The sequence below is a fragment of the Pholcus phalangioides genome, unplaced genomic scaffold, assembly GCF_987345545.1.
Source record: "Pholcus phalangioides strain wild (caught in Gottingen) unplaced genomic scaffold, Ppha-v1.0 ptg000039l_1, whole genome shotgun sequence".
NCBI lineage: Eukaryota > Metazoa > Arthropoda > Arachnida > Araneae > Pholcidae > Pholcus > Pholcus phalangioides.
This window is the reverse complement of record NW_028301625.1, coordinates 30,900,310-30,915,317: the sequence shown is the minus strand read 5'-3', so window position 1 is coordinate 30,915,317 and position 15,008 is coordinate 30,900,310. Positions and strand designations below refer to the sequence as shown.

At 32.4% G+C, this 15,008-nt stretch overlaps 1 protein-coding gene across 1 annotated transcript in view; it reads right to left on the bottom strand.

Annotated features, from left to right (window-relative positions):
• Positions 1–15,008, bottom strand: part of LOC149065833 (cytosol aminopeptidase-like) — a 93,277-nt gene that overhangs the window by 35,765 nt on the left and 42,504 nt on the right. Inside the window, exons 7-8 of the mRNA XM_089254052.1 lie at positions 11,294–11,449; positions 1,121–1,273 (exon numbers count right to left, since the gene is read on the bottom strand). Coding sequence (XP_089110178.1) covers positions 1,121–1,273; positions 11,294–11,449 — 309 coding nt within the window. The remainder of the gene's footprint in view (positions 1–1,120; positions 1,274–11,293; positions 11,450–15,008) is intronic.

Sequence of the window (15,008 nt, the reverse complement as noted above, 5' to 3'; positions counted from 1 at the left end):
TGTAGTGCTGCCATCTGCCACTAGTTTTTCTAACTATGAGTGAAGTGTTATGATTGAATGATTTATCATTGTAGGACTGTTGCTCTCTGTGGCGAGACTTTTTAACGGGGAGATCGGCTCGCATTTGCGCCTTGAAGTTGGGAACCACAGAAAACCAACTTCAGCCAACCACCACTGTGGGGTTCGAACCCGGATCCTCGCATCGCGAGTCCGTCACTATAACCACTCGACCACCACAGCGGCAAGGTAACCCAACTTCTCATCAGAAAAAAAATATATTGTCATTACTTGCTTCTCCTTACAGTGCACATGAGATCTGGTCTATGATAATTGAGCTTGTTGTTGCTGTAATAAAGTTTTGACAATTCTGTAACACATGTTATCTAGGATTCCTAGATAAACTGTGCCCTCAGAGAATGCAGTTCATATGCTGAGTAACATCATTCAGTAATGATTTTTTTAAATAAACATGGTCATGATGGTCAGAGGATCACATAGTTGAATCATGCATAACTATGAAATAACATACTCTCCACTGACAAGAGTCAGTTTAATTGGATGACTAATTCTGTAGGTCGACTAATATGGATAGATGAGGATATACAATATGTCATGTGACAAAACACAGAAAATGATGAAGGCATACCTGCTCATCTGAGACAGAGTTTTACTGAATGAACTATACAATGAAAATTTAAATAGTGAACTACAAATCACTACCACATTGAGGTAATCTTCCCCCAAATACATCTATTCATTATTAAGTGGTGTTGTTGTTTGTGGGAGGGAGAGGGATATTAAGCCCAAGTCTATAAATCCAAATTTCTGGATAATCAAATATACATTAATTAAAGGTTTTGGTGTAACCCAATGCTCATAATAATCATTATAACAGACATATTGACAATGGTAATTCTTTGATTTGCAGTTCTATAATAAAGTTCTTTAACAAAATTAGTTCTGATGAATCTCAATATTCTTGCTGTTCCAACTGAGCTAGTTATTTTGTATAAAACTCAAAAACAGTCATCCCTTCCTCATCTTTATAAGCATTGAAGAAAAAGTTATTGCTAAGAAAACAGAATAAAAGATAAAGGATGGTACTTCAAAACTAACATACCTATCGAAAGTGATGCCTTTTCCCACCAGAACAACAGGTTTTGATTCTCCAGAAGCATTGTAATGTAACTCCAGAAGGAGAGGTGGCACTCGAGACCCATGAGATACACTGAGAAAAGCTCCCATACCTTTATCCTCAGCCCACTTTTTGTCCCTAAAATGAATTATAAGAATGTAACAGCAGTAGGCATACACCATCTGTACAAAAAATTTCCAGACTTATATTTTGTGGTATTATTGTGCCATCTATTGAACATTGGTATCCCTAGATACTATGAAATGCCATCTAAGCTCCTCAATATTTCTACTGCTATTTTGTTTTTGGTCAGTTATGCCTGTGTTTACTCCTCTTGAGACTTTTTTTTACCTTGTTACATTTTCGATATGAGCAAGCTGCTAATAATGTTTACAAACAGAAAATTTTAGATAGGAAACCTGATGACCACTATAATTTACAACAGATATAGAAAACTGGCTGAATGTGAGAGATATCAGTGTTTCAGGGAAGGAAAATTCATGTCTGCCCTCATGGGGACTCCAACCCATCTCTCTCATTTGCCAGACCAGTGCTCTACCAACTAAGCTATGAAGACAGATAAAATTCTCCCAATTGGAGTGTACGTATATGCTGATTGGTTCCATGCAATAGACAGCGGCAACATTCTGGTAATAGCTCACAAATGGCATTAGGCCCACCAGATGGCGACATATATGTAGAAAGATGCCACTCTCTCCCTGCTAATATGACAGATACTCACTGAAACACTGATATTTGTTCATTCAGCCAGTTTTCCGTATCTGTTGTATTAACAGGGGAGAGTGACATCTTTCTACACAGCATAATTTAGCCTATAACATCCCTAAATGCTATTTTCAACAAACTTAAAATTTTCAAATCTGGTAAACCCCCATTTTGAAACTAAATTTTATGGTCGCTTTCTCCCCTCTTTGTTCATATCAAAAGAGTGATGCTGCAAAAAAATCTCAAGAGGAATAGTCAACATTACTTACCATAGAATGCATATAAGGTATCATTCAAGAATTACGGCAGCATCGATGGGGGGGGGGGGGGTTTGGGTTTGCTGACTTTTGATGACAAGAAGGGGAAGTTGAATGATGCTTGCGTCAACCACCCTTTATAAAAATATGAAATATTCTTAAAGGCACATCTTACTCAGTGTGCCAATAATGAGAAAAACCTTTCGCTAGTTTGTGGGCTCCTAAACTAACATTCTTCTTATTGATAAGTCATCTAGAGCCATTTTAATGATCTCTAAATGTTCTGCGGATCCTGCAAGTGATCTGGAAATATGTCTGGGCTGTTCAATTGGACCTATAAATATGTTGCAGGCCAAGTGCTGAGGAACTGTGCTGTGCATTGCTCAAATGATCTGTAATTATGCCGCAGATTAGTTAAGTAATCTGGGAATGTGCCACGGGTAGCTTGAGTGATGTAGAACTGCACTGGAGGCTACTTAAGTGCTAAGTTAAATGTCCACGTTACTCAAGGGATCTCTAAATGTGCCACAGACCACTTGAGTGTTTTGGAACTGTGTCGTAGGTCACTTAAGTGGTCTGTGAATGTGCCCCGGGACTACTTGAGTGATCTGAAATGTGCTCCAGGCCTATTTGAGCAATCTGAAAATGTTCTATGGGCCAATTAAATTCTCTGGAATTGTGGCACAAGTCACTCAAGCAATCTGTAAATGTGCTGCTCAGTTCATTTTTACAAAATTAGGCTTGGGACGGCGGGAGAGATCAGATAACCCTGAGGGCCACGTTTGGTTCGCTGGCCATGGGCATACCTTGTATGGCTTAAAGGGTGGGTCGCATGAATGTTAACCTTCAAATAGCATTGAAATTAATACAGAAATTGATTATAATAACATATAAAGGTATTTTCTTCCCAAAATTTCAATTTTTAAAAAATATGTTTTGCTTAAAAAAAATAAATTTTTGATCATCTAGGGCAGCGGTTCTCAACCTTTTTTGGCTCGTGGAGAGTTTTTTAATAAAATTTTTTCATGGCAGAGCCCCGTGGGCATATTTATTTATTCATCTAAGATACTGATTTATTTTTATGATTTAAAAATATTTAAATTATTTTTTTTCAAATTTACGGTTTTTTTTATTTTCCTCAAACGACCGCGGAGCTCCTGGAGAGTGTACATGGAGTACCAGTTGAGAACTGCTGGTCTAGGGCATAGTTCCCAAAAAAAATTTTCCATCGCCCCTCTTACTCTACAGAAATTTGTTTTCTTTCATCACCCCAGACTCGGGCAAACTCATAGGATCCTATGTTATCCTTTTAGCTTCTATTCTCCCCCCCCCCCCTGGACCACTCCATCACCCACCACGGGGTAATATTGCTCACTTTGGAAAACACTGGTCTAGGGAGCGGCCTCCCCATGTGCGTTTCTGATCCCAATATGTGTTAGGAGGTGGGGCAGAGCTGAAGAAACTTTGCTGACGAGGGAGGGAGGGGGTCAGCGTTTTGCCGACTTTTGCTGATGTGGGAGGGGTAAAAAATGGCTAAAAAATCTGCTACTTAAAGAGCTAACACAATCCAAATATTCTGGAACTTCATTGATAATATCAGATTGCAATTAATGTTCAATAAATGGTACACAAAAAGACCACCAAAATTAGAGTATAGGAACTTTTATACAGACAATAAACAGTCGATTGTCATTACGATGACCCCACGTTATAGTGACCACTTCATTACAACGACCGGTAGGATAAGTACCAAACATTTTCATATAAAGACTATCATATATTTTCCTTTTGATTTTACCACCCTTCCAATATAATGTGTGTTTTTGACAAGACGAAGAGGGGAGTTGTTACATCAAGCGTCAACTGTATATTGGTAATTTTTACAAAATTGGAAAAAAATAATAATAATCAAAAATGTCAACCACCAAAATCATAAAATTTTTTTTTTAAGGACACTTCTCTTTATCTGCTGATGAATGAAATATGGTCAGCAGCAAAGTATGTTGAAAATTCACGGTGAAAAAAATTGATTTAAGTATAACAGTGCAAAGAGATAGGCAAATCTGATGATCTGGCATGGAATTTTACCTATTTAAGCACTAATTTGATATTTATGTTTGACACTCGCAACATATTTCTTCTATTTAACATCAATAACTTAACAATAAGTTAACATCAATCAAATCAATAGCCAGGCAGACTATATAGTCAGACAGATATCATTTTAATGAAAGGGAAGTTTGTAAATTTCTTTCATGGAAATAAGAGGAAAATGATATATGCTTATGGGATACATAAATTTTATTCTGTATATATAATAAAATGTGAATTCGGTGGGGAGGGGGAATAATAACTGCTAAAACATTTTAAGTGTCTACATTATGCACACACTTATACACAAAAAATTTAAAATTTGATACAGAAAACAATATAGAATGGTATCTAGAAAATATTGTGTTATTGTGACACTAATTGGTTATGAAAAATTCATTACTCTCAACAATATATATGTTACTGTTTGGGGGGGGAGTACAATTCAGTTATTTCATAAAATAACTGATCAAGTCAGTGTAATAGAACAATAATTCCACACTTTAACTAATCATTCTATGAAATAACTAATGATAGACAGCTAAAGTGTAAAATAAAGAATTTCACTGAATTATAAAGCATACCAAATGGGTCATTCCATTTCAAATCACCCAGCAAAATGCCAAAATGACACCCATAGTCTCAGATTTCAATGATTTTTTTTTATTTGTTGCTTTTACCATCCTTATTAACCATGTGAAATATTATTTGCATATCTCTAAAACTTTGAGAAAAAAAATGTTGAAATTTATCAAAAAATGATGTAGATGACTTTTCCAAGGCTCAATTTTTAAGTGGCATTGTTTGAGAAAATAAATCGTAACTTTTTCAATTTTCAATATATTCAAGTGAAATTTTCACTAAAGTGTTCACAAAAACATACAGAATGTGAATAAAAAATAATTCATACGCTTACATTTGAAATTTACATGCAAAAAAAATTACGTAAACTTTGTTTTTGTGGAATTTTTCGTTAGCAAAAATACAATTTTTCTAACATATTTTTAGACCAGAGACACAGCACTTACCAAAACAACTTTTATTTTAAATTTCTCCTAAATATATGAAGTAAAATACTGGAGAAAAAAAATAATGGTTTTTTTGAACGTTAATATATTTATTCTGGCTCGCAACACAAAATTCATCGAAATAAGACTGGATCGCTCCGATTTCAAATCATTCAACTAGATACTGAAATGCAACCCATCATCCCAGATTCCAATTATTATTTTTCGTTTATTACTTCTACCATCCTTGTTGACCATGTGAAATTTCATGAACATATCTCAAAAACTTTTTGAGAAAAAAAATGTTTTTTAACATCACAAATGACGTTTCTAAGGCTAACCATTCAAGCAATATTATTTGTGAAAATATATCATAACTTTGCAGATTTTCAATACATTGAAATGAAATTTCCACTAAAATGCTCACAAAAAAAATTTAGATTATGACTATTAAAAAAATTTAAACCTTTGCATTAAAAAATTAGATTGCGAAAAAATTGTTGATTCTTTTCATAATAAAAACACAATGGCTCACCTTTGCTTATTCATTTACAAAAGCTCTCCTGCTTTTTGCACAGCATATTCAGTGACATTGAACTCTTCACAGATTTTTTTCCTTATTTCATGAAGCAGGGGCCAGAGTTAAAATTTGAATATTTTCCCTTGTTGTGATGGTTAAATTGAGTCTTTTTTCGAATTAACTCTATCAAAATAATATCATTTGCTTTCTGTTTAATATCTTCATTAAGTGTGCTTTGAGATTCATTTTCTGGTAATTCTTCCTCAAAAACTTCACAAACCTTCGATTTTAAAGTGTTATAGGCAGATTCAACTTTTCTTTTGGCATAGTTTGACCTGCACTGTGGAGCTACCATATGAAGTTTAACTGATGATTCTTCTATGTTCTGTAGAGATGAATTTATTTCTTCAAGTGTTTCTTGTTTAGAAATGGACATTTCCAAGTTACTTATTTCTACATCAATACCACTGTTCATCTCTTCACAGTATTCAGTTTCTTCACCTAATTTATTGATGTGTTGATTCATTTTGTCCCTACAAGAATGGCATATTTTTTGCCCTGGAATTGATTTTGTATAACCATCTATTTCATTTATACATGAAAAATACAAGTTTACTATATTTAAACCTTGTTATTTTTTTTCTCATGACATTCAAAAGGATTAAAGCCTGCTTTCGGGTATATTTCATACTTCTTTGAGAAAAAAGCTCTATGATGCTTACACACAGTAGATAAATGTTCAGAACTTGCTCCACTCCTCAAGATCAAAAGATTGATGTCCAATGATGTAATGGATAATAGATTTTCCACTTTTACATAACATTTTTTATGACAGTCAGATCCAGTTTCTTTTCCAACACTATAAATTTCAAGTGTCTTTTCTGACATTTTGCTTTGAATTCCAAAATAATGATATAAAATATTTAGCTCAAATGGAAATTGTGTTATCATAAGAAACATCTGCTAACCCTGGAGTAAGCTACTCTATGGAGGGCATTCTCTGTCTTCAGCAAGATCTTAATTGAGACTTGCATCATTTATTGTATGTGGGGGCAGTTTAGTTCTAACACTTGTTTTAGTTTTCTCAATGAAGCAGCAGCAGTGACTTTATCATCACCTGCTGGGATGATAGTCTTATAATTAAACAAGACACCAGCTGCCCTCTGAAGGAGGAAGACCAGTGTGCCATAGTTTATATCTTTACATAAGCTATTATTTTTTACAATCACCATCACAACAAGAAACATCACATCTAATATATCACCACCAGGCATTATATACATTAGGTTTTAATTCTACTCTCTTCCATCTGCCTCAGCTACAACAATCAGGCTGTATCTGATAATTATTTCATACTATTTATTTAATAATTATTTCATTCTTTGTGATTTGATGCCTCATATTCTGGCTTTTTATCAGCAATTTTAAATTATATCTTGGGAAAAATCTATACGCCTGCATTAAATATTATAATGTAGAATTCTTTGCCACACAAGTATAGCCATTTCATATTTATCATATATATTAAATATATGTTTATTAAAATATATGCTGTAAAAATCAAATTTAAAAAAAACTTAACACTGTTTTGGTAAAATAACTTTATAATTAAAGTTAAAAAAAACTTCAAAATACATCTATATATATGATTAATAATATTATCTGGATTTATCAAATACAAAATAATTCTTTATGCAAAAATATAATATCAGATCGAAAAAGTTTGCCTTTGTTGCATCATAAGAAATATTTATAGATCAATTAAAAGTGAAATTAATTATTCTTTTAATTATTTGGAATTTGCACACTTTTCTAAGAATCTGAACATTAACGTTTAATTTAAAAAATTATTTTATTCAACAATAAATGAATTTATTGTAAGCATGAATTTAAACCAAAACCTTTTTTTTTTCCACCAACTTTGATTTGACACGTTACATTAACATTTCTAATTATTTTATGAATTCGTTTAATCCTAGAATTTTAAAATTTATTAATTGTTTTGAATTATTTGCATTAACTACTCATGAAACTTAATTTAGTGTGAATACTGTAATAAACATATAAGCGTACATGAAAAATTAAATGTAAATTTCTTTTTATTAAGCATGAATCATTATATTAAGTCAAAATGTACAAATTAATTAGTCATATAAGTACAATTGTGTTTTGTTACTTAAATGTATTAACGGTCAAAATAACGTTAACTCTTCTAAAGTCTTCTCTCTTAATAAATTAATAGGATTAAATTTTAAAAAAATTGAAAATTCATGCTGTGCATCCAAAAAAGTGTTTAAAAAATTGTGTTAAAAATAAAAAAATTAATAATTAATAAAAGTTATGATATATTTTCATAAATAATATTGCTTGAATGGTTAGCCTTAGAGACGTCATTTGTGATGTTAGAAAACATTTTTTTTCTCAAAAAGTTTTTGAGATATGTTCATGAAATTTCACATGGTCAACAAGGATGGTAGAAGTAATAAACGAAAAATAATAATTGGAATCGGGGACAAGGTTGTTTGGTTTAAACCTTGGTTTTAACCAAGTGGTTTTTTTCAAAAAATCAAATAAAAGTTGCCTAAATATAATTTTTTTTCCTTGAAAAATATTATATTGGTTCATTATTAGCCAAAATGTTTCATTTTTACCACATTTTATATCCTTGGGGTACATTCTGATGGTATATCTTTAAATGACATAAGATTTTATAAGTGGTTTTTTTTCAAAAAGTCTCATAAAAGTGGCCAGAATATATATATATATTTATTTTCATATGAAGTATCTTAGTTATTTAAAGTTGTATACAGAAGCCAAAATTTATCATTCTTACAACATTTTCTAACCTTTGGCTATATTCTGATGCTCAATCTTTAGCAAATTCATGAATAAGGATTGCATCACACATCTAAATGTAGTGGGTAATGTGATGTAACCATCACAGGGTTTCTTTTTCTATTCACAAAGAAGCAGCAACAGTAGTGACACCATCATGCTAGGGGCAGGTGGTCCTATAATCCAATAAAGACACCAGCTGTCCTTAAAGGACAAAGACCAGTGTACTAGTAGTTACATTACCTCACATACATTTTCATTTTCTTTCCCATAAGAAGTAGCACATCTCCTACTGTATATCTCCCAGTCTTAATATTCAATAGTTGTTTTTTTATACTTTCACACTGTTAAGCCCAGTTAATCAAGGTTCTACTGTATAGTAGTAACAGATTTATGAAAAATAATCAGCTATATACAGGGTGATTATAATTCAAGTTTTGATTCCAAAACTATACAATAAGTACTGATCAGAATGACATGAAAATTTGCATGGATACTCCTGAAGCAATGGAAGTTTCTTTTGCAAAAGGAAAAAAAGTGCAAGTAGTGCAAAATGTGCAAGTAGATGATGCTGTACTTGGCCAGCAGTATAATCTATTTTGTGCAACCACATCATTTCAGCACTTCCACAGCATCAGTGTGTGGATAGAACTTCTATCAAGATGCACATTGCAATACCAGCAAAGCAGCTGCTGAAGACCCATTTTGACAGGATGCACCTTAACCCTTGCAACTTCTGGCTGTGGGGGTACCTCAAAATGTTATAAACAGTGGTCAGATTGCAAACTTTGGTGAATTGCAATCTCCAGCACATTCCCTATATGTTAGAAGTTCCTCAGGAATATTAACGGGGGGGGGGGGGGCGTTTGGTTTAATGAAGCTGAATTGCAAGCACATCATGACCATGGCATACTCCGATTCTGTTGTTGAACAACAATTTTTGTGCTTTTCATATTTATGTTGTACAGGTTGGACAACATATTTAACATTTCTTAAGTAAGTTGTAGCTATTTGTTCAATTACTTTGTTTTTTGTGATGTTTCCATGAATTATGAAATCGTGCAATGCTATAATTAAGGTATCATTTTGCCATGACTGGCTATCGTTTCCATTCTGCGAGCAAATTTCCCACATGTTGGATGATGCCATTAATTTTACATTTTTAAGTATTTTTTCCCCTTTATCAAATAAAATTGAATTTTTTCAGGAATATTCATGTCGATTTTCAAGTCATTCTGACAATCATTCTTTTTTTACAGTGTTTTGAAATCAGAACCTTAGTTATAATCACCCTGTATATTGTAAATCATTGCTAATTAATCTGCATCATTTATGCTTCATTGAATACATCATATTCACCTAATTTTTATTACTTTTTGCAAAATAGCTTCATAATTAAGCATACTAAAAGTAACTGGAGAAAAACCTTTATATACTATAGGATTAATAATAACATTGAAAGAATTTTCAAACACACAGTAATCCATTGAGTTAAGCAAAAAATAATTAAATTGCAAAAGTTGGTTTTTGTTAAAATGTAAGAAATATTTACTGATTAATTAGTATGGGAATAGTGTTAATTACGTTAATAACCATTTTATTTTAGTTAATTATTAGAAGTTTGAATGATTTTTCAGAAATTTCATTGTTTTTAATGTTAATACTATTTAAAACAAAAAACCGGTTTAAACCAAAAAACCTGGTTTAAACCAAAAAAATCCGGTTTTTTGGTTCTTTTAAAAAAAAAACGGTTTTTTTACCAACCCTGATCAGGGATGATGGGTTGCATTTCAGTATCTAGTTGAATGATTTGAAATCGGAGCGATCCAGTCTTATTTCGATGAATTTTGTGTTGCGAGCCAGAATAAATATATTAACGTTCAAAAAACCATTATTTTTTTTCTCCAGTATTTTACTTCATATATTTAGGAGAAATTTAAAATAAAAGTTGTTTTGGTAAGTGCTGTGCCTCTGGTCTAAAAATATGTTAGAAAAATTGTATTTTTGCTAACGAAAAATTCCACAAAAACAAAGTTTACGTAATTTTTTTTGCATGTATATTTCAAATGTAAGCGTATGAATTATTTTTTATTCATATTCTGTATGTTTTTGTGAACACTTTAGTGAAAATTTCACTTGAATATATTGAAAATTGAAAAAGTTATGATTTATTTTCTCAAACAATGCCATTTAAAAATTGAGCCTTGGAAAAGTCATCTGCATCATTTTTTGATAAATTTCAACATTTTTTTTTCTCAAAAAGTTCTAGAGATATGCAAATAATATTTCACATGGTTAATAAGGATGGTAAAAGCAACAAATAAAAAAAAAAAACATTGAAATCTGAGACTATGGTTGTCATGGATGGGTGATTTGACATGGAATGACCCAAATGTTAATTTAAGTATTAAAGTGATTATTAAGGTTAATTTAGTTATTTAGGTGAAAGTTAAAAGAAATATGTTTACCTTTCACCCCTACTGAAAGCTAAATGTAAATGCATTTCTCTTCACACTTCAACATATATTGTTATTCTATGAAATAACTAGTTAAAGTATAGAATTCAAGTGAGTTTTACACTTTAACTGGCTCGATCAGTTGTTTCATGAAATGACTAGGTATTCTTTAGAATAACAAATTTCATACTGTATTTGTAACTACTGGAGAAAAAAATAAACAATCATATCAAAAGAATTTTATATTTTTGAGAAAGGAAAAATACCTTACTACAACTTTCACATTGAAATTACCCAGTTTTTCTCTCACTTTTGCAACAAAATGAGCAGGTTCCATGTAATTGGCTGGCGTTTCAGTAAGGTATCTAGCAAAATTCTGAGCATCAGCTTTCAGTGTTCCTATCTCCCATGGACCAAAAGTCCTGAAAAAGTAATAGTATGTATTACAGAAAGTCTTATATAATCTGTGTGTGAGTATGGCTTGTAATAAGGGTTCATACAAAATTTTTAAAACAAAAAGGAGTTTTTCAGGAGTCATGGGGCCAACCCACCTCTTCCACATAAAAAATTTGCATCATTAGACTAAAAATGAAAGAATGCCCCCACCTCTGCCTGCAGATTGATTTTCTTTTAAATATCCTTTTTTTTATAATTTCTAGTCCAATGGTTCCAAGATTTCAACTTTCACAACTAAAAGTATGATGTGTAGGAATTTATTGAACAGCTGGTGAGAGAGAAAAGGAAGAGGTATACCATGAATATGCGTGTGTAACAAGCGACTGTTTGAGAACGCAAATTTGAACAGTAACAGAGCATTATGATGAGGATTATGTATGGAGAAGTTCAGTAAGAAAGAAGAGAGTGAGTTGCAGTAGTAGTACTGAAGTGATTTAGAAGTCGGAAGTGATGTACCGAATTCGCAATAAATTTCGTTTTTATCATAGAATGACCTGTAGTTCATTGCTTTAGCTGTGGCCACCCCTGAGAAAGAGAGAGATAACAGATGTTAATCAAATGAGAGTTAAATTACTGTCAACTGTTTACGAAACTATACTCACATATAAGCTGCAAAATAACTAACTTCATTTTTTATTCAAATCCTTTCATATATATTCTTTTTTTTACAGAGCCACAAGATGTATTTTTAAGAAAACTCATCCAGTTTTCTCTTCTGCAAGTCATGACCGCTTCACATGATCGGCATTTGTGAATGAGTCCAACATTTTTTATTAAAAATTAAATATCAGGCAAAAGATTATGAGTATAGCTATAGTAAATTCATCCTGCACCCTTCAGTAGCCAACCCCCTTTTCTCTCTCTCTTCACATCATATCTCATTCATTTTGTCCCACTTTGTCAGAGTGCTATGAAAAGTGGCATGTGAAAAAGCACCAGCTTGCTGACAAATTTTACAATCTTGATAAAAAACCAATGAGATTCATTAAGCACCCCCACCCAAAATGAGTCAACTTTTTCGGACTGGACCCTGTTACATTACCCGCCCCCCGTGATGGTCAAGAAAAATTTTAATTCATATTCATTTTACCAATGAATAAAATCCAGGGGACCCCAACCAAATACAAATACAACGCCACAACAGGCAAATTGCCCAACGAGGTGGCTGACTTAAGAACATCATGGATCCCCGAGCCATTTTTTGGAGGCCCTACCTACTACTGCTACACCACACATGCACCCCCCCCCCCCCGCGGAACCCCCAACGAATCGGTACATGCGGGAATGTGCGTGTACGTGTAGTGAAACCAGACGTGAAGTTTTTTTTGTTTCTCTGTAATGCTTGTTATGTGTAGTGCTGCCATCTGCAACCAGTTTTTCAAACTATGAGTGAAGTGTTATGATTGAATGATTTATCGTTGTAGGACTGTTGCTCACTGTGGCAAGACTTTTTAACGGGGAGATCGGCTCGCATTTGCGCCTTGAAGTTGGGAACCACAGAAAACCAACTTCAGCCGACCACCACTGTGGGTTTCGAACCCGGATCCTCGCATCGCGAGTCCGTCACTATAACCACTCGACCACCACAGCAGCAACCAAGGAGAGAAGGGGATATAAAAAATTTTTATGGGCCCGGTGAACAGATTTATAGCAGGATTCCCGCTTTAGCATAAAGTAGGGGCTTTATGTTACTGCTACAGCAACAAAAAACAAGAAGATTCATCCAGGCCCCCCCCCCCCCAAAAAAGAAACCTGTCAAATTCCCCATGGGACCCTTGATCGGGAGGCCTGTCAGATATCTTCCCTTGTGAGCGCCAAGAAAAATTTTCATTTGTATTCATTTATCCAAGGAATAAAATCCAGGGCCCCCAACTGAGGACCCGGAACCCGATTTGCAGATTTTTAGTGGGGGCCACGAACTGGATTTATCTGGCTTCTGCTGTTGCAAATTTTACAATGTTAACTAGAGATGTGAGGGGAGAATTCTGAGAATATTCTCCCGGATGCAAAAATTGGAGAATAATCAAGAATATTCATTTTTCTTTTAAATAATTTAAATTTTTTTTACTAATTTTATTTATATTGTAAAATATAAATCAGTTTTCATTGCCTGAAACATTTACAACAAAACAATTTTTGGTATAATCACCCCCAATGACAACTTTTAGTTCAAGAATATTCTCCAGGTCATGATGAAAGGTTTTAAAAGTTTGGTTTTAAAGATTTTAGAAACCTTTAGACTAAAACCTTAAAAAATTGTTTTAAAATTAGATGAATTTTCAGAAATAAATTCAAAACAAAAGAAATTAAACCAAAGTTGATTGATAAAGGAAGCTATTCTTACATAATCACCTTCATTTTAAGATACAGAACTGTTGTTTTCTTCACTTATAAATTTTGTATCACTCGCATTTCTTTAAAAGTTGTGCAATTCAGCCCTGTTGACTCATTCTGTTGAGAATGAGTAAGACTCATTCTGTTGGTTTAATTTTCTTGCTTCAAACTTCAATATTGTGGTCTACAAACTTCAATATACCCATCTTCTTGACGGGGAGAGATGGGACAGAATATTCTTATAAGTTCTTGATGAGAATATTCTCTTGTTATTTATAATATAGTTACACATAATATCCTTGAGAATATTCTTTGGAAGGAACTACTTTCATAAATTACCGGGAAATATTCTTATAGAAAATAATAAGAATTATTCTGAAGTTGTTAATAACAGTCCTTTCAGAGAATTCTTGAATATTTATGAGAATATATACAATATATTATATATATTGTATATATTCTCATAAATATAATTCTCATAATATACTGTATACAATATTCTTGAGAATATTCTCTCAAAGGACTATTATAAATTACTAGAGAATATATTCTTATCAAAAATAATAATTATTTTCAAGTTATTTATCAAGATTATTATAATACATGTTATTACACATATTCTTGATAATACTCTCTGGAAAGATTTCGGTAACTGAAGAATATTGCCATCAAGGAGAATATTCGAGAATATTCTCTGGAAGGACTATTATATCAACAACTTCAGAATAATTCTTATTATTTTCGATGAGAATATACCCCAGTAATTTATGAAAGTAGTCCTTCCAAAGAATATTCTCAAGCATATTATATGTAACTATATTATAAATAACAGGAGAATATTCTCAAGCATATTATATGTAACTATATTATAAATAACAGGAGAATATTCTCAAGTTATTTATAATAGTAGTCCTACCCGAGAATATTCTTGAATATTCTCCTTGATGAGAATATTCTCCAAAAGAATTATTATATAATAAGAATATTCTCTATATAATAAGAATATATATATATATTCAAAGAATATTCTCGAGAATTTTACATCTCTAATGTTAACCATTTAAAGGCCAATGTTCCATAAATAGAACAAAATGTTTATTTACAAAAATATCAGATAAAAATTGATTCAAACATTTCTGGTTTTTATCGTATATACAGAGAAGAGTTCAAAGAGTATTTTTTGAAGTAAAT